Here is a 25,497-nt window from a genome sequence, read left to right as displayed (position 1 = left end):
GAATGATACATCATTAATGTCGAATATGGCTGCCGTTATTGGAATATAAAATAGCAGTTATTTTTCATAACACAAAAATAGTAAACTTGGCGATTATAAACTTCAGTTGCAGTAATCATGGAATTATCTTTCACTTCGTTTCGAAATTCGTCAATTTTAAGTTATATTTCTCGCATATAACTTGATTATTAGGTGGTGTGGATACTATTCGTTTGGCTTGGCACTAGCATCGGAGGAAACTACCAAATATTTGCTTCGCAAATTTCACAGTTCTAACATTGTTGGGATTTTTTCAGACCCTTCTATGCTTACATAATCTTCCCTGTATCAATTTGATCCGATGGAGCAGTGTAGCGAATACATGTATAGTCGTCACATTCTGAGATGTTTGTATAATATTGATTTGTTGTGACATGTATCGTTAATTTGATCCTCTATTCTACATCACAACACCTAGCTAGATGAGCTGTCTTGTACTACCATATATCGTATACTAAGTTACAGCCTAGATTAATCCGACGTTTTGTTGATTTAATTCTCTTCAGGGCGAGTGTAATCTACAATGCGATTGATTTTGAAGTTTGCTTTGAGGTTGAGAAATCCGAATGGCTTGTCGAAGCCTCCATTACGAAAATTGTCAGTAAACTGTTCATTGTATATATTTCTTTCTCCATATTAAATGCTGTTGTTTTTTTATTTCGTACGTACCTGTTTGGACTCTTTTTGTTTCTTTGATTACTTCTATTTCCGTTAAATGTTTTATTGTTAGCAATTGGAGTAATTTCTGTTATTTGAGTTTTCCCTCTGGGAATGCATGAAGTACTTACTTTCTCTTGGAAAAGATATTTACATGATTGTTTCATACCTTGGAAATATTGAAAAACTAATGGAATTTAAAGTCTTATTGAATGGATTAAATAGCAACTTGCAATTTTACCATGGAATACAGCCTCGACAAGATTCCATTTTAGATATCCTTATTTTAAAGGACAAAAATATAATTAAAACCGACGTCTATTTCAAACCTACAGATTAGAAACGGTATCTGATGTTTAGGTCATACCATCCAAAACATACAAAATTGAGCATTCCTTGTACCTCAGAAAATCTTTTGTGCATTGTAACTTGCAATGGCTGTGGAGAAAACTATATTGGACAAGCAGGAACATCACTACAGAAATGATTTACAGTCCATTGACAAGAAATCAAAACTCTAGGATTTCGCAAAATACAATTAATGGGACATTTAGAGAACTATGAAAATCTTGTTTTTCACTATATGTATTCGTCTCTATGACGACTCTATTCGCTACTCTGCTCCATCAGATTAAATTGATACAGGGAAGAAAATGTTAGTATAGAAAGGTCTGAAAAATTCCCAACGATGTTAGAACTGTGAAATTTGCAAATTTTGGTCGTTCCTTCTGTGGGACACGGATTCGTACCGCTGTGGCATCTATGGCAACACCGCCTGCACAGCGCCAGCGCCCTAGACCATTCGGCCAGCTAGGCTATATAAAAATATAGCTTTCACTGGCCGGATCATTTCTCCACGTAGGATTTATCTAGGGCTGTAAATTAGTACATGATGTATGGTAATACATGACAGCTCATCTACGTGTTGTGATGTAGGATAGAGGATCAAATTAACGATACATGTCACAACAAATCAATATTATATTTATCATATAATATCATATATCATATAAAGGATAGAAGATAGTGAAATTAATCCCACTTTGTAGAGACTCCTCAACAACTGCAAACTTGTTTGCGACTACACTGAATCGCAAGAGACATAGACTTCCTAACTTCATTATTTATTAACTTTAACTGTTCCGTCGACGCACATACATTTCATGTTCATCTTATCATCCACTTAATGTTCATTGCCTGAATATAGCTGAAATATTGCTCCTCTGGCATTAAAACCCAAAAATCAATCAATCAACACACATGTGTCAAGCTGGGCAAGAGTGGTGCATTGGGGTAAAGATCAGGTGTACGTCTTACGTGTGTTCTCATTAAAACACATACGTGTCACTACTCAAGGTGAATGTCAAAATGTGAAAAGAACCAAAACTAAAAAGGACATATGTTTTGTCTAACAAGCTGCCGAAATAGTAGATAAACTTGAGTATGGAAGGCGACATGCTATGTTTGTGTATGTATCAGTTTTTTATAAAAATCATGAAGTAATTCATGCATGACAAAATCCCAAGGGTCAACACGATGCATTACTTAAGCTTTCTTCAGGATTTATCACCACAGTGATACAAGAAGACATAATTGGTTGATAATAAGAATAAAATTCGATAAAAAGTCATTTTATTCAATTAAAGTTCAAATAAAGACATTCGAATACAGTTTTATTATTATTATTGTAAGTATGTACAAACTTTTAGACAGAAAACGGCTATGGCGAAACGTAAGAAATGCACCAATGTATATTACCTAAATACATATTAAAATAGTATAAACTTTCAGAGATCACCAAAATGTCTTCAATAAATGTAAATACACCTTAAAGAAACGTTTGGAAGGCCCCAACAACATAGAAATAAAGTCCACGGTAACTGAACGATAATTCTTCATAATCGAACTCAAAGGGAATATAACGACACAATGACATGTTAACAACCAACAATCATTATTGTCTGTCCCAAGCCGGGAATCTGTTGTCATTGTTTTTATGTTCATTGTTATTCGTTTAACGGTTTTTTAATAAAGGTTAGCTAGGTCGATTTTCATCGTTGGAAAAAAATACAGGCGTTTTCGTGTTATTAGGCAAAATACGGGATTTCCCTTGTATGAATAAAGACCCATAACTTGAAACTGTACAATTAAAACAACTCCATCAATTAAAAAAAATTCCAGTTCCTTAAGTTTTATGAAAATGTATGCAAATTTCAATGACAAAGAGATTCGTCCAATTATCCAGACAATGTTAATTACATCACAGATTCAAGATTTTTGTGAGTTTAAGTAGCAGTCTTTGTAAGAATCGTGCAAAGTCTATAATATGTGATACATCCCCCAAAAAGGCTACGCATTTTTATTTCTGTTATTAAGTTGCTTTATAAGTTACTAAATAATGAAATGTGTAATTACTCATTCTAATCTGTCTGCTCTTAGGAGATAATTCACATTGAAAACCCACAAGTTTCCATTGTATTTTAGTGTCAGATTTATATCTCTTTATTTTGAATTCTTTAGTACATTCTTTATCAATTATACCTTCTATGAATAGGGGTTATATGAAAAACCGCATGCTTATTCCTGTTCACTTTTAACATGTTTTCATAAAATATTACAATAAAAATATGTAGGCTTTCCAACCATGAATAATATACATATATATTGCACGATTCTTAGTTTGAGTACTACTTAATTTTATATATTTGCAATTGATTGAACAGGTAAAAGTCAAACTTTATAGTGCTGGATACCATACAGACGCTATGATGGTATACCACAGACACCGAATTTCTGATCACTTGAGTAGGTTTATAGCTATGTGTACGATCCTTTAAGCTCAGTCCCTAAATCGAAACTTGTGGTAGGGTACGTGGAAAAAGGAAAAAGTAGATAGGAAATTTTGTTCAAATATATGTACATAAACAACGACAAACATTCATTTATTAAGTGCAGAAACAGGATAAAATAAAAGTGATTTCATATTTAAATATCACTAAGCGAAGGGTCAATCAGCTAGTACGAGGATAACGCGCGAACACTGCAAGTCATTATGTCTAATTAACATAACATGAAAATAATTCCATGTGCTCAAAGAAGCCTTGCAGAGAAAAAAGAATGTCTGTTGCCTTGGACATTTTGGACTGCGGGACCGCGATGTCTGATGTAAACTTGATCACCTGGTTTTAACTTCATAAGAAGCGTTGTTCCCTGTGACCCATAATTCAACTTTGCTGCGTAGCCATGGTAATATAGGTCATTGTTTTTCTGGAGTTGAAATGTGACATCGTACTCTTGACGTCCCATTAATAAGAAAGAAACTTGGTAATCTCCGGTTTTGGGTGCTGTGAATAATCCTGTTGTTGCGTCATAAAGACCGCCCTTGTTAATTCTAACATCATCAAACTTCAGAACGTCGTCCCCTTGGAAACTTGTTAGGTCTGCTCGAAGAAAAGCGAAAAACATTGGCCTTCCTGTGAAAATATGATGCATAATTTTGAAAAAGAAATGCACTGCTTTTGAAATCAATCGTGTGTGTTATCTTATTGCAAAAATAACACCTGGCAAGATAATGTATTAGATATTGTATCGAGTTTACAAACACTTCGATTTTAAAACTGACCAAGGCACGACAAGACGGTACATTTTCCGATAATTTGTAACGTGCAAATTCAAAGAATCCCTTACAACTCTTTAAATGGACAGCCCTAACCCCCACCAAAATAAAACTACCTAAATGGATGGTATGGAAGACATTTTTCTGCCTTGATAGACCAATAGAAAAATCATCCTATTTTATAAATTAAGTCTTTTAACATAAAAATTGGAACATTACCAAATTGTCCCATTTTCGTATTGAATTGGTTCAATTTCTCAAAAACATTTAATTTGAAATTTACGAAAATCAAAAGGAAGCTAACATCAGTAGAAATAAACAATTTTCCCAAAATAAGTTGAAACTTTTTTGAGCTATTGTCCGAACACAGATTTATTAAGACCATTTTGGTATGAATTACAAGTACAACAATTCAAAAACATAGGCGGAGCTCGGTGGAAGGACAGTCCTCATATGCTCCAAACATTTGGTTGATGTACTAAATATATATGAAAATTACCGATCAGTCTACGACCCCTTTAAATATAAAACGGAAAATGAAGTTGATACCAATAAATCGAGAAGAACAAATTACCAAAGTTTTATGAAAATCGGTGGAATGATAATAACACAATAACTGTTCTGAGAAAGTGTTTTTGACTTATTAAGCAAAGTATGGATGCAGATAAACGGATGGACAACGATAGACCATATACTAGAAAACAGGGCTAATAAAAATATTCTGTTCTTTGAGGTTACATAGAGCGCAAAACTGACGTCAATAAAATATTATATTGTCTCAAAGGATTAATTTGATGGTAAACTGTCGTAAAAACGCGCATTCGCAGAAGGTTTTTTTTTTTTTTTTTTTTTTGGCATGTGAATGTTTTATTTACTGCTGTTTCTGTGCCTTTTATATATCGGTACCTTTTATTCACGTGCCCTTTTTTACATCGGCTTATATACCTCCATTTGTCTCACAAGTCATATTGCTTCAAAAATGGTATTTATTATTTACTATATTTTTATAACATACTATTTAGGATAGAATTTCGCGTTGTTTCGCTTTGATTGAACGTGTTCTATAAACTGCATATTGTAGCTTTTGACTATTCATACTTACTGTTTAACTCAGAAACAGCATCTGAAAGACTGGAATTAATCCTGCTTTGCAGAGACTCTTCAACAATTGCCAATTTGTTCTCAACTATTGTTTGAACTGAGTCCTGAATAGCAAGAGACACAGATTTTCTAACTTCATTTTTTATCAACGTCTTTAACTGTTCCGTCAAGGCCCATATGTCGAGCTGGGCAACGAGTGGTGCATTGAGCGTGGAGATCAGGGGTATGTCTAACGTGCGTTCGCATTTGTCTCTACATGTGTCACTACACGAACTGCAAGTTAAAACTGTGAATAGAACCAAAAGTAAAAACGACATATCCTTAGTCTATTAAACAAGTTGACGAAGCACTATATAAATTAGAATATTAATACAGATGGTTTCCTGGTCTGTCTGCTTTTTATGGTTCTTTGACAAAAAATATTGCGTATTTCCTTTTACAGGAAAAGTATTCATCAAATAGTGTCTTGATAAAAAACGATCCATGCTTAAATGACAAGTTATTTTGTCGCGTGCATCCTCTTAGGGTGACATAAATATGTTAATCATGCGCTTATTATTATTCAGGTTTCATCAGTATTGTTAGGAGTTGCTTAGTACGGAATCCCATTGGGGTCACTGTTTTATATTCATTTTTTTTTTCAAATTGTCGAATTTAATATTGGAATTACTAACTTTAAAGTTCGAATTATCGGCTTTAATATTAGAATTTCCATTTTTCAAATTGGAATTACTAATTTAGATGTTGATATTTCCGTCCCTAAACAGTTGGGGCTAGTATGGACACACCATTCTAACTAGACACAGTTTTAAATTTTGATTACGAATAGACATTTGACACAATAAAAATTCCTAAATGGTTCCAGTCAAAAACAATCAAAATCAATTCTAAATTTACTGTTTAGATTTGGCACCTTGCGGTACAATATTAAAGCGGCCCATTCCATTTTACTCAAGTTATCGCACAGAAATTTAAAAAAGAACTTGTTTCTTGCCCTTTTGTGGCCCTTATTCCTACTTCGCTCAAATCACAACCTTAAAAATCAATCCCAGGCTTCCCTTTGTGGTATGGCACCTTGTAGTAAAATATATTTGAGATCAATCCACTTTTATTCAAGTAATTATACGAACATAAAGAAAATACTTGTTTCTGGCCCATTTTTTTGGCCCTTATTTCCTACAAAGGTAACCCCAGTCTTCCTTTAGTGGTACAGTATGGCGCCTTGTAATACAGTTTCAAAAAGATTCATTAATAGTCGTCAAGTTATTATCTGGACATGCTTCTTGCCCCTAATTTCCTACAGTTTAAGTATTGACCCCAACCCCCCCCCCCCCAAAAAAAAAAAAAAAAATATATATATTGTCTGCCGATTGTGGTATAGAATATTGTTGCACAATATCAAAGACATTCCTATGCTTTTACTGGAGTTATATAGTTAAATTCTATGAAAATGCTTCATTCATGCCACTTTTTGGTCCCAAATTCTAAATCGATTGGGGCTTTAACCCCAAAAATCAACATCAACCTTCTTTTTGTGGTTTGGAACCTTGTTATATGAAGTAGATACTCAAGTTCTTGAATAAAACTTCAATACTGACTTTTGTTGGGATGCAGTATTTTTATTGTTATTGTTTTGTTTATATACTAGTTAAGTAGCTGTCTTTGTAAGAGTCATGCAAAATCTGAAAAATGTGATACACCCCAAAAAAGGCTACATATTTTTATTTTTGTGATTAGGTTGTTTTATGGGTCTATATTATGAAATGTGTTATTATTCATTCAAATCTGCTTGCTTTTAGGAGATAATCAACATTGAAAATCCAATAGATTCTATTGTATTTGAGTGTCATTTACAGAGTTATTTCCCTTACTTTTGAATTGTACAGTGCATTCTATACAATTATTATCTCCTACGAGCACGGGTTATATGAAAAACCAAATGTTAATTTGTGTTTACTAAAGCATTTTAAACAAGATGTCAAAAATAAAAATATGTAGGCTTTCCAACCATGTATCACATTTTGCATGATTCTTAAGTGGAGTGCAACTTAAACTATGATGACATCGCCCTAAAAACATACCATTCAAATTCAAGGTATGTCTATCGCATTACTTTGAAACAATGAACAATTGACCACTGTCTCTACAAATATACTATTCTTTCATTTTATGTATTAAATAAAACAATATATAAAACTCTTGCCCACCACTCACTGGCATCTTACTCACAACCGCTCTCAAACAACACTCAAATTGGGAACATCAATTGCATTCAATTACTCACCTTCGATAGACAATCAGACAATCAGTTCAAGACTATTATCTGAATATAATAGCATTAAAACCTATGATTTTTCAACACTGTATACTTTTATTCCCCATACTCAGTTAAAATCCTGACTTAAAAACATTATACATCGTTGTTTTTCCAAAAAAGATGGTACACCTAGATACAGATATATAGTTCTTGGTAGAGATTCCTCATACTTTGTAAGAAATAATTCCAAATCATCTTCCAAATATACAGAGGAAGATGTTTACAAAATGCTGGAATTTTTAATCGACAACATATTTGTCCAGTGTGGTGGACATGTTTTTCAACAAATGATCGGCATTCCAATGGGAACAAATTGTGCTCCTTTACTTGCTGACTTATTCCTTCACTCTAATGAGGCTGACTGTACAGCTGATCTGATGAGAAAGAAAGAATATTGTTTGGCTTGATCCTTCAATCTCAGTTTCCGCCATATATATGACGTATTATCTTTAAACAATCCTAATTTCGGGGATTTGATACATCGCATCTACCCAAAAGAACTTGAGATAAAGGATACTACAGACACTGTGAAGTCAGCCTCATATCTTGACCTACACTTAGAAATCGATGGTAAAGGAAAACTATTGACCAAACTTTACGACAAACGTGATGACTTTTCATTCAAAATTGTCAACTTTTCTTTCATCTGTGGCAACATCCCTTCGGCTCCTGCGTATGAAGTGTTCATATCACAACTCATACGTTATGCCAGAGCTTGCCAAAACTACGCAGACTTTTTATATCGCGCTAGAACTCTAACAAATTGGCTTCTGGAACAGGGTTATGTTGCTACAAGATTGAAGTCATCACTACAGAAGTTTTATGGTCGTCATCATGAACTCGTGGATCGTTATGGTGTATCCATCAGCATCATGAAAACTGATTTATTCAACGGGTCATAGTTTCCTTTCCTCGTTTGTCTACCCCGGACATGACTTTTTATGAGCAACTCGGCGGGTGTTTCTAGAAAAGCAAAGGACGCTTACCCTACCGGTGCACCTGGTCTTTGCTCCCAGTTTTTAGTGGAGTCCGAGTTGCTCATTTACTTTTGTTACTTTGTATGTATAATTTTAGTTACTTTATGTTCTTTGTTGTGTATGTCTGTTTTCCATGTCTGGTCTTTGTCCCTGGATTACATTCTTTTGATTACCGCTATAACCTTGGTTCCCTTGATTACTCTTTGATCTGTGACCTACTCATGTACATTATCCCTTAATTTGTCCTAACCTCGTTCCTACTTTGTAACTTCCATGTTAATCACATTCATTACAACGCATTCAATGTTTCTCTGATAAGCCGGTCTTTTGTCAATTGATGGAATTGAGATGATAACGTTATCACCAACACTTAAGGAGGAAGATCTATGGTAAGGGACACAACTCTTACAAATTATTGGAACGTTTGTATTCACCTTTTTACATCAATCTCATGTAAGTATCAAAGTAACATGGATTGATGCTGATTCAAAGGAAAGCTTGAAAGGCTTTATTGTAATTGAATATGATAATAACATAATATTGATTTCAAGAGTGGTGTCCCTTACCATAGGTCTATAAAATTAACTCACAAAACTTTTTCTTTGTTATTTGGGTGATACTTGATATGAATTTGTTTGTGGCATCAAAAATAATGCCTAAGAGGGATCGTCTTTGAACTTCTCTAATGTCATCTTGAAGGTGAAAAACTTCATTATTTTTATAATGCTATATGTCTTATAATTGCATGCATCAGCTACTTATCAGTTCTAACTGACTGGACATTCACATCTATTTAAAGGTGATTGATCAGCACATTTCAGTTTGAACATTTTAGTCTTGTTTTGTTAATCATTTAATTTGCTTTTCTTACACATCTTTCAAAATTGTTAGTTTTAATGTTTAGAATTAACTTTGGACTGGAAGCAAAATTTTTTATTTAAAATAGTAATCCTGTAATGAAAAGGTTTGTACAAATTCATGATAAATGTTGTACAGGTTGCAACTTGCACTTGCACACAAATCATATGAAATAAGTCTTGCGCATTTTGAACGACGGTCGTGCCTCGTAAAACAGCTAAATTGATTTGGTTTCTTTAAAACAAAATCCCCCGGTGGCGTCTTGTATCCATACTACGTGGCTGATTTCAAAAAGGTTTCGTATAAATACATTGGTTTTTTTTTCAGCACAATATCTTGCCAAGTATCGAAGCAATTGCGAGATTTGCATTGCACGGGACAGCCGCCCGTAAACTCATGAACAACAAATATACTGTTACAATGTACTTAGCGAATCGAGATATTCTTTACGCAAAGACTACCTTACTTGTAAAACATTGATCATGTTTTTTATCATCGCTTATTACAAAAAAAAATGTTCAGTGACAATACATGGATCTTCAAGGAAACTTTCGATACCATCTACCTCGAAAACAGAATGTCTATGAATTACCGAAACGTGAATTGAGATTTCTGTTCATTGAAAATATGTTGATTGTACCTCAACTTATTCCTTATATGCATAATATTCTGAGTAGTCATGTATCACAAAACAATGGTTTTTTGGTAGATATTCTTTTAGACTTTCAAGCTGGGCCTTTTGCCAAATTGCGCAAAATTAGTGACCTGCAAAATGGTGTAAAACAAAACAAGTTTAAAGTGTGTAAATAATTCCTACGGCTTGGTACATTTTCGTACTAATATGAGCTTTTTTTATTATGAATCGAGACATACTCACATTTCTCCCTGCTTTAACACTATCCTCTTCTTCTCATCCTTGTAATAAATAAAACAATAATACAATTATGTTTTGTTCAAGTTAATATATGTGTATATGCAGTAAGGATTTGAAAGGACTTATAATAGTCTAATCCTAATTTAAACATGTTTAATCTAATCCAGAAAGTGTTGAACACATCACAGTTATTGTGATACATGAATAACGAAGATTTTTGAGAATTAAAATTGATGTCTTACTGTTTACTGTTTTTGAGATAATGAGGTACAAAGTGATCCTTAAATGCATCCTGAAGCAGACCTATATACTTGAATAATTGAATTTCAAAATATTGTGCCCAAATGACCTTTTGTGTCTATAATGAACTGTGGGTCCCTATGTTTAGTATGGCAAAACTAATATTGTCTCCACATTTGCCTCAGAGTCCATCTGGATGCGGTAGTAACATGCTGCGCTATGCAAGCTTTTTATTTATCAAAATAAATACCTAGTACGAGAATAATGCGCAAGTAGAGAAATCATGCTATTTTATAAATAAATTATTTAACACGAAAATTTGAGAATTACAAAAATCTAATGAGAGTTTACACCAATAGACGAAAACAGCAAGTTGTCCCATTTTCGCATCAAATAAGTTCATTTTCCCAAAATCGTTAAATTAGAAATTTACGAAAATCAAAAGGGAGCTAACACCAATAGCAATAGACAATTTTTCCAAAGTTTCATGAAAATAGGTTGCGAGTTTTTTGAGTTATTGTACGAACACAAATTTAACAAATCCATTTTGGTATGAATTACAAGTACAGTAATTTAAAAACATAGTCGAATCTCGGGGGAAGGACAGCCCTCATATGCTCCAAACATTTGGTTGATGGACTTTTAAATGAAAATCAGTGGAATGGCTCATCTAGGGTCAGTCTGCGACCCCTTTAAACATAAAAAAGGAAAATAAAGTTGATACCAATAAAAAGAGAAGAACAATTCAACAAGGTTTTATGAAAATCGGTGGAAGAGTAATAACAAAATCACAAAACTGAGAAAGTGTTTTTGAGTTATTTAGCGAAGTGTGACAAATGGACGGACGAACAACAAGAAATCATACACTAGAAAACAGAGCTTATAAAAATATTCAGTTTTTTGAGGTGTCAAAGAGCGCACTACTGCCGTCAGTGAAATATATAGTGTCTCAAAGGATTGATTTGATGGTACACTTTTTATTTGGCATGCGAATGTTTTATTTACTGCATGTAGCTGTACCTTTTGTTCACGCACTTTTTGTATATCGGTATATATACCTGCATTGGTCTCACAAGTCATATTGCTTCAAAAACTTTACCTATTGTATTTTAATAATATTATTCAGGTTAGGTTTTCTTGTTTTGTTTTGTTTTTTGTTTTTCTACAAACTGCATGTTGTAGCCTTTTATTCATACTTACTGTTTAACTCAGAAACAGCATCTGAAAGACTGGAATTAATTCTGCTTTGCAGAGACTCCTCAACAACTGCCAATTTGTTATCGACGATTGTTTGAACTGAGTCCTGAATAGCAAAAGACGCAGATTTTCTAACTTCATTTTTTTATCAACGCCCTTGACTATTCCGTCAATGTCCATATGTCGAGCTGGGCAACGAGTGGTGCGTTGAGGGTGGAGATCATAGGTACACAAATGTATGTCAAAAGTCTGTTTACATTGGTCTCCACATGGGTCATCACACGAGCTGCAAGTTTAAACTGTGAATAGAGCCAAAAATAAAAACGGCATTATTATCCTTGGTCTATTAACCGAGTTGACAAAACACTAGAATACAGATGGTTTTCTGGTCTGTCTGCTTTTTATGGTTCTTTGACAAATGATGCTGTGTATTTCCTTTTACAGGAAAAGTATTCATCAAATAGTGTCTTGATAGAAAACCGACCTACGCTTAAATGACAAGTTATTTTGTCGCATGCACCTAAATTTATCTTGTATACGCACTTAATATTCTCCAGGTTTTATCAGCATTGTACGGAGTTGTTAAGTACGGAAGCCATTATTGTCACTGTTTTAATTTTTCTTCAAATTGTTGATTTTTTATATTGGAATTACCAACTTTAAAGTTCGAATTATCGACTTAAATATTCACTGCTGCAAACAAATTAAAAACTATTGTCAGACTTTTGTATCAACTGTGTAATTGTAAGTTAAAACTTGACTGTCAATTTTCGTCTGTCTAAACTTATTTTGCATAATCAGACGTCGTCTTTGGACTGACTAAAATTATTTTGCGTTTAGTCAGACATTATGGCTTATCAGAACACAGTAGTATTTTGTCTCGAAATTCCGATTGCGTTTATTCGGACCCTTTTTACATTGGTTTTGTGTTTCATCTCGCGTTCCATGTTTTGTATTTTACTTTACACTGAATTATGTATTTCTTTCCTTAACATTAATAAAACATCTTAGAATAAGGGGACACTAAAATAGTATCATTGTAGCCGATTGTCTATACAGCGTTCTAGACAACATAAATCGGAATAGTCATGGTTACCATAGCGCATACAGTACAATACCAATATAATTCTCTATTTATTTTATTTATACATTACAAAACTATGAATTTTTCATGTAATTTCAATTAACCATTCAAGAGTCAATAAACCATAACATATTGGAAGAGTAATCAAGAGAACCAAAATTCTAGCGGAAATCAAAAGAATGTAATCCCATGGACAAAGACCAGACATGGAAAACAGACAAACACAACAAAGAACATAAAATAACTAAAATAATACATACAAAGTAACAAAAGTAAATGAACAACTCGGACTCCAGTAAAAACTGGGAGATGGATCAGGTGCACCGGTAGGGTAAGAAAAGAGGTAATACCGGGAACGACAAAAATGTATCGAAATTTGCTATATATTACATTGTAATTATGTATTTACTGTTGTATGTAAAAAAAATGTATTGTAATCATGCCCTTTATTGGTGAATAAACAGTTCTTCTTCTATATTTATGATTTTTTAAAATAATTACTGGCTTTGTAAGGAGTAGCTCGATACCAGAGAGTTAAGGCAAGTAAAGACACATCTTTTTTTTTACAAACAATCAGAAGTTATAACCCAAAAAAATCAATCCCAACCTTCCATTTGGGGTATGTCAATGGGTGATACATGTACAATTTCGAAGAGATCGATAATTTTTACTCAAGTTATTATATCTAGTCATCAGGAAACTTTTGCTTGTTTCTGGCTATTTTCAGACCCCTAACACATAATTGACTCAAAACACAACCTCCAAAATCAAAACCAGCACACTTTTAGTTGTATGACACCATGTATTGTCTGGAAATCAAGGAATGCCTGTTTCTGGACCCTTGTTCCTCAATAGCTCATGTCACAATCCCCACCTTCCTTTGGTAGTATGGCAACTTTCAATTGTGGTACAATTAAAAAGATCCATTCACTGATTAGTAATAATACTGTCTAGACATAAAAAGAAATGTCTGTTTCTGGCACCTTATTCAAAATGGGCTATCAAAATCTTCTTAAACATTCCTTTCGTGGCATATGGCACCTCGTGGTTCAATTTCAATGGGCTCCATTCACTTACTTTTCGGACATCAGGAAAAGGCTTATTTCTAAACCCTTCATCTCACAACCACAATAATCAATACCAGCCTTCCTTTTATGACATGGCACCTTGTGATTCAACACCAAAGAAAGCACCAACCATTTTATCCTGAGGAGAAGGGACTGGGATTTGATGTTGGATAAGAACATGTCGTGCAAGCGCAAAATTTTTATTAATGTTTCAGCAGCAACCAAAATCAAATATTTTAATTGAAACTCTACCTTGTTAATGGGGAAAATATACAATCATTATTTTTTTTATTATTATTATTATTATTTTGGCATTTTATGTTGAATTTTTTTATTTCATGGCACCCCTCCTCTTTTTTCGTGTAAAAATGGTCGGTGCCTTATCTTTACAATATTTCATACTATGACGTGTGGATATACTGCATTACCATGAACATTTAAAAATGTGATCATGTCTTTATAGAAAAAAATGCAACACCATCAACAATCTTCATACTACTTTTTTCTTAAAATGGAATGTAATATGTTTAAAAGGGCAAAGCTTGATAAATCACAGATGATGAACCCTGAACCGAAGGGGTAATTATGGATACTGGTACACCAACCAGGCTGGATGCATTATTACACACATGAGGCATGATAAGAATTTGACCAAATTAAAGTGGCCAATTCCAAAATGGTCCAAGTCACAACCACCAAAACCATTCTCATCTTTCTTTTGGGGTATGGTACATGTACATATACATTGTGGTACAATGTCAAAGAGGTCAAATCACCTTCACTCATGCTATCATTATGATCATCAAAACATCAGGAAAATGCTTGTTTCTGCTCCCTTTGTTTTGCCTCTCATTCTTAAATAATTCTGGTCTTCACCCCCAAAATAAACCCCAGTCAGACCTTTGTATCAGAGAATATTGTGGAGCACTGTAGTAGAGATCAATATACTTTTACTGAAATATAAAGTTAAACTCTATGAAATGCTGTTTTTGGCCCCTATCAGTTCCTCATTTCAAAATGGTTTGAGTCATACCCTCAAAATCAATACCAAATCTGTCATTAATATTTTTTGTAGACTTTGATAAAAATAAATTAATTATATTCAATCTAGTGCATACAAACCAAGTGTCAACAGAAGAGGACACTGCCATATCATTATGAGGTTGCAACTGATCACAAATTTTTTTGCATTCAAATAAAAAATCCATTCAATAGTTCACAGCAAAAATAAATGAGAAATTTTATTCACAGACATGATTAATTCATATAAGGAAAGACACAAACACACATACAAAATAAGTGTATAATTTCCTTCATCCCCCTGCCTGACAAATTTTACTCAGTACTCAATCATCAAAGTCAGCTCAGGGTGGATACAGCTGATATTGTACAGAATAGTCAGACTTGTCTATCTACCTTATTCTAAGCTGGCATTCGATAATTTGTTCTGTTCCTATCTGATAGCACTTTTTGCACTTTAATTGTCATCATCTGACAGATATTCAACTTTTATTCCTTCTACCACAATATATGTACTTTCAGTGCTTTGACTACTATCCCTAGGGATATTTTCAATTTTCACACTATATTTTGCAGCAGAGTTAGCACTCTGGTAGTCATCAATTGAGGCATTCTCATTTTCCAAACCAACTCCTACATCAGTTCCAGCAGTCTGATTGTCATTTATCAAGACATCCTCAAATCTCATGCCTTCTCTTACATCAGTTTCAGTATTCTGACTGCCTTCTATCGAGGCATCTTCAAATCTCATGCTTTCTCCTACAGCAGTTTCAGCACTCTGATTATCATACTTTGAGGCATTCACAACTTCCCAACTATTTTCTACATCACTTTGGTTTTCTTCCATTGAGGCATTCTCAATTTTCACTCTGTGTTCTAAAGATGTTTTAGCACTTAGGTAGTCATCCATCATGGCATTCCCAACTTCAAAACTAACACCAACAGCAGTTTCTGTATCTTGGTTTGCCTCTGTTGAGGAATGCTCAAGTATCATGTCTCCTTCTTCAGCAGTTTGAGCATTTTGATTGCAATTTAATGCTGTTTCCAATGATTCTAAATGAGACAAATCTGATGAATTATCTTTATGTTTTTTCATGTGTCTCTTTAGGCTGGATTTTACGCTGAAAGTCTTTTCACATGAACTACACTTATATCTATGACTTTTGATACTAGTACATGTAGTTTGTTTAGTTTTTTCCCTGTGTATCGATGGATTATTCCCCTTTTCACTTCCACTGTCTTTGTGCATTTTCATATGCTTATCAAGTTGAGAACTCTTCTGAAAGATTCTTGCACAAATTTTACATGTGTAAGGCAAATCAACAGTGTGTGTTTTGAAATGTCTTTGTAGGGTATCATTTCTGTTGAATACTTTACTGCACACATCACATTTGTAAGTTTTTTGATTTGTGTGTATATTCATATGGATCTGTAGTTTATAATTAATGAAAAACCCCTTCTTACAAACTGGGCATTCAAACGGCCTTATGCCATTGCATATGTTTTCATGTGTAAGGAGATCCTCACTGTTCCTACACCTCTTTCCACATTTTGTGCATTTGTAAACTAATCCATTATTATGGTTTCTAAGCATATGGACATTCAAGTTACTTTTGGTCAAGAAACGAGCATCACATTCAGTACATATGTGAGGTCTTTCACCAGTATGGACCTTGACATGGACCTGTAGGTTAGTATTGGTAGAAAAACCTTTACCACATTCAACACATGTGTAAGGTTTCTCATTGCTGTGTGTTCTCATGTGTCTCAGCTTGTCACCACTGTTACGAAAGCTCTTTCCACATGTGTCACAGGCATACGGCCGCTCACCAGTGTGTGTTCTGGCATGTCTCTGATAGTCACTTCTCTTTTTGAACACCTTGTCACACACCTCACACTCATGGGGAATGATACCAACATGTGCAGACATATGTCTTTCATAATTCCGGCTACGATTAAATGTTTCATTACACAAGTTACAAGTAAATGACTCCTCTCCAGTATGTAATCTCCTGTGCCGAATGAGTGTGCTTTTCAAGCTAAAAACTTTTCCACAGAAATCACAAACAAATGGTTTCTCGCCAGTATGTTTCCGATAATGTCGTTCTAGATCACTTGCCTTCTGGTATCTCTTCCCACAAACATCACATAAGAAACCAAGTCCATTACCGTTCCCTCTGGGAATAGATTGTTCAGAATGATTCCAACTCTTGTCTTTGATAATCTCCATGTATTTTTCTGGGACTAAAAAATAACAATACTATTGGAATTGGTATAAGTACAATGAATTTTACAATGGGTTTGAACATTATAAAAGGTGAATTAAATGCTCCACAGGGTGCAGCTTGATAATATCACACTGGTTGAACCTTGAAAAGTTGGGGCAAATATGGACACAACATTCAAGCTTAAGTTCAGAGTTTGGATCATGATTATGTGTTTGACACAGAATAAGATTCCCACAGGATATGAAACGGTTCTCAAATAACTTGAAAATTTCCATTTAAACATTCCTTAATTTGACCTGATTCAAACAATTATATATGTCAAAGAATATCCAGTTTCATTTATGTACGACCCCATGGGACAAAACTTTGTTAGTTATAATAATACAATTTTTAAAAAAAATATTGAATTGTACATTTCTTTTCTGAGTATTTTTCAGGTTTTGACATAAGATATATATACAACACTATTTGAAGAAATTCAATTTCATAAGAGGCACAGGATATGAATTTGTCAAGAAATAATGTGGCCTCTTATTCCTAATCAGTAAGTCACAGACCCTTCCTCTTAATGTATGGTACCTTTAGGTATAATTTCAAGATCTAAAGTTAATGTCTGGACATCAGGAAAATGGACACACCCCCCCCCCCCCCCCCAAAAAAAAAAAAAAAAAAAAAAAAAATCCTTTTGTGGTGTGGCATTTTTTTATATAATTTTACAAAGATCTACACACTTATACTGAAGTTATTGAATGGAATTGAAGTGCCTATGGACCACAATATAGCTACGGATTCAAGCTGTTTGCAGTCATTTAACAAAACAAAATACAGTGTTTGATTCAGATTCAAAGGACTGCCACTTGTTTTTCCCTCAGCATGGTAAAATGTTTGTTACTGGTCCCTTTTTGGCCCCTTATTCCTAAACCACTCAAGTCACAATCAATACTCAGCCTTCCTTTTGAGGATTCAAGGAGATCCATTTATTGTTACACAAGTCATTGTCAGACCATCAGGAAAATGCATATAACTGACCCTTTCTGTGGCCCCTAATTCCTAACACTTCATGTAATAACCCTAAAAATCAATCAAAGCCTTTGAGATCCATTCACATCTAATCAAGTTATTGTCCAAACATGAAAATGCTAGTTTCTGGCCCATCATTCCTAAATGGTTCATGCCATAACCCCAAAAATCAATCAAAGTCTTCACTTGCACTTAAAACTCAAAGTACAACTCAAAGTTTCACTCTAAGTATGTGAAACCCCTTAGACATGGATTGTCTCCTCTTGGAATCTTTCAAAAGTTATTTTATTATTTCATGCATAACTGCATATGATGTCCAATCTTCCTATCAAATTACATGAAAATACCTTTAGCGATAAAGGAGTAGCTGTGCTTGCAGGAAGTTTGGACAGAACACACATACATACATACAGACATACAGACAGATATGATTTCTTTATTTGTGTGGGGAATAGCCAGGAAAGTTTTCATGTATAACATTACACATAATGCAATTTAAAACACTAATTTTAATACAAATATCAAAATCATTCATGTCTAATTAATCTTGCTTCATAATAAAATAATTAATCCTACCTTCTACTGAATAGATTTTCAAAATGTATTAAATCAATAGTAAACTATTGAATAATATCTAAAAATAGATAAAAGTAAGTGCTTTTCCTTATGAACTTGAAAATTGTGTGTTACAGGACAGGAATTGAACCCCTTTTATTGTGTGTTTTTGTATATATTTTTAACATCTCTATTAAGAAATTTAAAATTTTCATAAATTGGAGGTTTTCCTCGTGAGATATTTTATGCACTATGAACAGGGAAGATAACTTGTGGCAGATCAATAATTTATGCATAGAAATTAAATAATCATTAATCAGCACATAAATTGTAATATACAAAAACTACATATTCAAAACTAGAATACATGTATGCTAGAATATGCTTATTTCACTCTCACCTCAACAGGGAATAAATTTTTAAACAATAATATGACTTTAAAATAGTTTAGAGTCAGATCTAATATAAGGAGCATCACATGACACAATAAAGTAGTCTGATGAAATTGCATAATTATGCTCCCCCCCAACTCTATGATTTTTGAGATACATGTATATGCAAAAATCAGCTGTCTGACTCCTATGTCATTTTTTAGTAGCAGTGGCCATGTTTTTCAGCAATCGAAAATCCAAACTGTCAATTTGTTCAGAATACCCTAAAAAACAACAAGAGGCTCCCAGGAGCCTGAATCACTCACCTGGTTAAATTTTTGCCTTTCAACGACAATAAGTCTAACAAGGAGCTGTCTGACAATATTGACTTCATGAAGACTTTTGTAGGACTTATCATAAGGATCATTTTATCAATTGAAAATTTCATTCTATCTATTATACATGTAGATTTCAAGATATTGGCTGAAAACTGTTAAAAACTTAACTTTTTGCCTTTCAAGGGCAATCTCTTACATGGAGTCTTCTGACAACTTTGATCCGTGAGGACTTCTGTAGGCCTTATAATAAGAATCATTTCAGCAATAGAAAGTTTCATTTCATCTATCATAGTTTTCAAGATATTGGCTGAAAACTAAAGAAAAATGTCATTTTTCACCCCTCAAGGGCAATAACTCTTACATGGAGTTGTCTGACAACTTTGATCCCAGGAGACTTTTGTAGGCCTTATAATAAGATTATTTCAGCAATTGAGAGATATTGGATAATCTTGAGGGTTTTTGGAGATATATGCAAAAAAACTACTGTCTGACCCTTATGTTCTATTTTTAGTAACAACAGCAATGTTTTTAAGTGTTTAAAAATCCAAACGATCATTTTGTTTAGGATACCCTAAAAAGAAAATACGAACTTTCATTGAATTCTGTATAGTAGTTTCTGAGGAGAAGATTTTTTAAAGTAATAACATCAAAAACAGCAAAACACATCCAAAAAGGGCTATAACTCAAACATGGGTTAACAGATTTTCACCAAAATTTGACCATAGATGATCTCATCATGATAAATACTTTTACCCTGTTAGAATATGGTTTAACCTAACATTTTGGAGACATATGCAAAAATCTGCTGTCTGATACCATGTTCTATTTTTGGTAATGACAGCCATGTTTTTTAATAGATCAAAAATCCAAACGGTCATTTTGTGCAGGATATTTAAGAAACAATCATCTTAAGAAATTGTTAATGAAAAGGGAGACGACAACATCAAATGCCTAGTGATAGCAATAGTTCACAGGGCCTATGGCCAGGTGAGCTAAAAATACTAACTTTCATTGAATTTTGTATGGTTTCTGAGGAGAAGATTTTTGAAAGCCAATATGGCTTAACAAATTAAAAAGAAACTTTGACCACAGATAGATCTTATAATGCTGAACACTTACTGAACATGGATCTGCCTTAAAGTTTTGGAAACATATGAGAAAAACTACTGTCTGACCCCTATGTTCTATTTTTAGTAACCGTGGCCATGTTTTTTCGACAGATAAAAAATTCCCACATCAATTCTAATACCCCAAGGTACATTTGTACCAAGTTGGGTTCCAATTAGTCAGGTAGTGTCAGAGGAGAAGAGTTTTGAAAAATTGTTAACGATAAAGACAGACGACGACAACTGACGACAAACATCCAAGTGATGGCAATAGCTCACATGGCTTTTGGCCATGTGAGCTAAAAAATTGAAGAATGAGGTGATTTTATTTTTCATTTTAGCACACTATACATAGGATCCTTGAATGTAATCCCAATTGAACATGTAAAATAGTTGAAGATTTGAAGAAAAAAGTTATCTTTAAATAGAATGTTTGGATCGCTACCCTACTTCCATTAATCAACTGTAATCTTGACCTTGTGTTAGTACCATGGGACCTATACAGAACCTTTGTGGTTTAATTTCATAAAGATCCATTCACCTTTACCCAAGTTATTGTCCCAAAACAAAATGAAGTGCACTTTAAGTCCCTTTTAGACCCCTTATTTACTAATGGCTGTCTGGAATCTTATTAAAGTGTGACGAGTTCCATTTACTTACATGTAATTGTATCTTCAAGTTAATCTGAGGACACCATGGCCCATTTATATTCAAACTTAAGGTGGTAGACCTAAGGTAAGGGAGACCACTCTTACAAATCATTGGAAAGTTGGCATTCAGGCTCTTTATGTCCATCTCATGTAAGCATCAAAGTAACTTGGATTGATTTCATCCTGTTTCAAATGAAAGCTTGATAGGCTTTGGTGAAATTGAATATGATATAAACATATTACTGATTTCAAGAGATGTCCCTTAGACTTACACTAGGTCTACTTCCTTCAGATTAGTATTAATCTAGTTGAAAACTTGCAAAGATTGTACTAGGCATATACGGTGGATAACTTGCATAGATTGTACTAGGCATATCCAGTGGATAACTTGTATATATTGTACTAGGCATATCCGGTGGATAACTTGTATAGATATAACTATACTTATCCTGTGGATAACTTGTATAGCTTGTACTAGGCTTGTCTGGTGGATAATTTGTATAACTTACATGGATTGCAGTAAGCTTATCCAGTGGATAACTTTTGTTTCACAGTTAAATCTTTTGAACAACAACGTGAACCATGTGGTACACATTCATAAAGATCCTTTCACTTCTACTCAAGTTGTTGTACCAAATCCAAATATCTTTGGACAACCATGATAAAAGAGCCATACTAATAATACGACTTCAAATTATTTGCAGGAGTATAACAAAAGTTCAAAACGGCGGAATCCATACATGTATCTTCACATGTGGATGATCAATTTTAGTGTACTGACAAACTTTGAATGACTTTCAAGAATACGTTAAATGGAAATTCTTGCATTTAAGGTTTAAAACAGGTCGACCCATCATTGTCTGACTATTTGTGAACTGACCCATCATTGTCAGACTATTTGTGAACTGTTTGTAAATGATCTAGAAGATCAGATGCATGTTTATATTATCAACTGGATAATATACTACCAAGAGTAAACTGCAAATATCTTATCATAAGTGTTTAACCAGTGCTTCATTTTCTAGTATAATAAAACCTGCCTTCCTGCATTTGTTGCATTTCACCATATCCATTCTTTTTTCTATTAGTGACCTGAGACTTGTATTTAGCAATAACCTATTTCAAAAGGCATTGATTAAAATATATCTTTGTAGTGCATTTTATGTTAACCTGTATATAGACTACATGTACAAGCCAAATGTGACAATGATGCTGCTCTCCCTTGGAACATTTTAATCAATAATTTGTATGCAATACTTACATTGTACCATCTTTTGTAAATGCTTATATCATTGATTTACCTAGCTAGAACACAGGATTACCTGTCTTATGCAACCACCATTTTGCTTTCCCTTGAAAGGGTCACTTGAAAACAGTTTTAATCAATAATTCATATGCTGCACTTACCAACATTTGTAGATGAAGTGCTTTTATCATTAATTTTCATAATTTCATTTTCTATCTCATCGCTCTGTAATTTCAAGAACTGTTCCATATTTATCTAAAAAACATAAAAAGTGAAACATTTCTATATACTGTCAATGTATTTATATTTTCGCAGCTGCTAATTTTAGCAGACTCTGTCAAGTGAACATGTTCACTGGTAGCAATTTTTGTGGTTTCAAAAAATGATTAGCATTATACAGTGTTAAAAATCAATTTTGCAGTTACTATGTTTCAGGGTTTTCTGTCCACCACGAAAATAGCAAAAATTGGTACACCACGAAAATTGGTACATTTACAGTACACTGTATTTTAATCCTTTGCTTAAATATAGACCTCAGAAATATCAGGCTTTTTTCCTGTACATGTTCATGTAGTACTCAAAAGAAGCATGAAATAAATTAAAAGAATTATGTAGTTCCTCCCATTTTTAATGGTCACATTTTATTTGCATTTAATTTTGATTTTACATGTACCTTTTAAATCTGGCTACTGATCAAAGAAGTGTATAAATCTAATTCCATTCTGTCACAATCCAATACATACATGTATCTTGATTCTTAGCTGAAGATCCAATTTATATTATAATTTTTTTAAAGATTGGTAATGTTTGTGTTACATTTCAATAGTTTTTTTTTTAAATGACACATCATCACATTTATAGGTAATGTCTAGCCTTTGTCCCTCACAGTAAATCCAAAGAGTTTTCAAACTGCAAATTCAACTGTTCAGATTGAGAAACAAAATATCTGACTTCTAGTTTAGCCTATTAAGGATTGTAATACATGTAGTAAAAAAAGTAGTTCTAGCTGGTAATTGAAAAAACTGATTCTGCATTGAAGCACCTAGATTGGTACTCCCCTAATTTATTACTTATTTATTCTCAGCATTGCCCCTGAGTTAAACTCCGATAGGAGTTTAATTGTTGCATTCTAAAAACAGTTTGAATTGTGTTACTATACTCAATGTCAGATCAAATAACCGAAAATTGTCTTTGTAACAAAATCACAGCCTACATGTATTGGACAACATACAATGTAAACATTATGGAGCTGGATTTAAATGTCATTTGATTTGAACAATTCACATTTTACAGAAAACTCTATGTGTTATGAATAAGCAAGTCATTTCACACGATTTAAAAATCTGCAGGTGTAAATAAAATTGTCGATCAATTTTTTCATTCAATTGTATGTTAAGGTGCATGTTCATGTAGGAGGGATTGACTCCCTTTTTGTTGTAAATTTTGTGACAATAGTCATTACTGATGTATTCTCCACCATAGTCCAATATTATCAAAAACACAGGATTTCGAAAGTTGAAATTATGTAATTTCAAAGAAAGACAGTACATGTATTTGTTGTTGCATGTACATTTTTGTACTACAGACAACATTATTGACGTTTTTTACTCTATATGAAATCTGCACACTGCTTATTATTTTTTTTTTTTTTTACAAAATTTCACAATATTTTACTCTGTGATCTTGAACTTCATAAGTTCAAGATCACAATGTTTCGTTAATATTTATAATTTTCTATTCTCAAAACATGAATTACTGCAATAGTATGTATGTACATGATACTGTTAATGCTGCAGTCTATACATTCATTATATATACCATGTTTTAACTTTTCAAGATGCATTAAAGTAATAAATTGTATTCTTGAACCACACTCCATTATTTGTGAGCAAAATCCTATGATTTTGATATGGGACAAGCTCTGACGTTCCATGGCACTTGCAGCCATTAAATATCAGAGTAATCTCTATGGCAAGCCGTTGTGGAATTTATTCCCCATTTATTAATATTAATGAATATTTGATTACATGTTAATAAATATTTATCAACATGTGCATAAATGATTTATTGATACATTTATCAATAAATAGATGACTTAGTAACATGTTTATAAATATTTTTTAACATACCGGTATTAATAAATCATTTACTGATATCAATAAATTGAACGAATTATTACCAAGTCAATAGTGAGCGCCGTGGTTATTAAGTGTACTTTCTAAATTTCCCTTAAGGTTCCCCAATATATTAATGAAAAAAAAGTAATGTTCCAGAAGTAACAAAAGATGACTGCCCTTATGGAGAAAATTCATCATTTCCTTTCAATCAATCAAACAAATAAAAAAATATATGTTAAGATTACATTTCTGTAAAACTAAATTCATCTTACCTGATAGTTTTCAAGTCTTTTTCTAATTTGTTTTACTTAATTAAAGAAGTGAATGTGGTTTTTAAAAACTTAATGAAACACGTGGATGTACGTACATGTATCTCCACTGTTCCACTGTTGCTGTTGTCCTAACCTGCCTTGGAAAAAAATATAATTCTGATCTGAACTGTAATATTTTCGGTATCTGTACAGAATGATCTGACAGGCCAAAACTGAAATGGATGTTGCTAGAGATGCTCTTAAGGGATAAAAAAATGTAAAGTATTGCGAAGTACTATAAAGTTATTTAGAGAGCGAGGGGAAAGAAGGGTATGTGATTGGAATCATGGGGGAAAAAATTTTTAGTTATTCATTTTTTGAAAAAAAACTCCCCCATGAATTAACAAGGCAAATTTTCAAATAGAAATATTGATTTCTCCTACTGCTTAAATATAAATAAAAATATTGCACTTGCGAAGCAAACATTTTCATTAGGGTCAACCCCCCTCTCTTTGTAATGCCCTTAATTATTTTTACGAGTCTCACATAGACAGTATATGTATGGTAA

At 33.3% G+C, this 25,497-nt stretch overlaps 2 protein-coding genes across 2 annotated transcripts; both read right to left on the bottom strand.

The window, feature by feature from the left end:
• Nucleotides 1-3,621: 3,621 nt before the first annotated feature.
• On the bottom strand, nt 3,622-5,833 carry LOC148603245 (complement C1q-like protein 4). Its single transcript, XM_088553116.1, has 2 exons — nt 5,415-5,833; nt 3,622-4,169 (listed from the first exon to the last, which is right to left on the bottom strand). The coding sequence occupies exons 1-2, from the start codon at nt 5,728-5,730 to the stop codon at nt 3,787-3,789; spliced, it is 699 nt and encodes a 232-aa protein (XP_088409242.1). The 5' UTR covers nt 5,731-5,833; the 3' UTR covers nt 3,622-3,786.
• A 9,406-nt stretch (nt 5,834-15,239) lies between these two features.
• LOC148603244 (uncharacterized) lies at nt 15,240-25,064 on the bottom strand. The gene is made up of 3 exons (XM_088552998.1): nt 25,046-25,064; nt 22,723-22,816; nt 15,240-17,291 (listed from the first exon to the last, which is right to left on the bottom strand). Exons 2-3 carry the CDS (start codon nt 22,808-22,810, stop codon nt 15,505-15,507), a joined length of 1,875 nt encoding a protein of 624 aa, XP_088409124.1. The 5' UTR covers nt 22,811-22,816; nt 25,046-25,064; the 3' UTR covers nt 15,240-15,504.
• Nucleotides 25,065-25,497: the final 433 nt, after the last annotated feature.

The sequence above is a fragment of the Perna viridis genome, chromosome 11, assembly GCF_037379345.1.
Source record: "Perna viridis isolate PV_CMFRI_1.1 ecotype Kerala chromosome 11, ASM3737934v1, whole genome shotgun sequence".
NCBI lineage: Eukaryota > Metazoa > Mollusca > Bivalvia > Mytilida > Mytilidae > Perna > Perna viridis.
Note: the sequence above shows the minus strand (reverse complement) of the source record. Positions and strands in the feature narration are given on the sequence as shown.

What these genes read in the sequence shown, in the direction of transcription:
- LOC148603244 (XM_088552998.1), bottom strand. Translation starts at nt 22,810, where the DNA reads ATGGAACAGTTCTTGAAATTACAGAGCGATGAGATAGAAAATGAAATT. An exon ending in CACTTCATCTACAAATGTTG is followed by an intron (nt 17,292 to 22,722) that starts GTAAGTGCAGCA and finishes GTTATTTTTTAG; the next exon opens with TCCCAGAAAAATACATGGAG.
- LOC148603245 (XM_088553116.1), bottom strand. Translation starts at nt 5,730, where the DNA reads ATGTCGTTTTTACTTTTGGTTCTATTCACAGTTTTAACTTGCAGTTCG. An exon ending in TGCTGTTTCTGAGTTAAACA is followed by an intron (nt 4,170 to 5,414) that starts GTAAGTATGAAT and finishes ATATTTTCACAG; the next exon opens with GAAGGCCAATGTTTTTCGCT.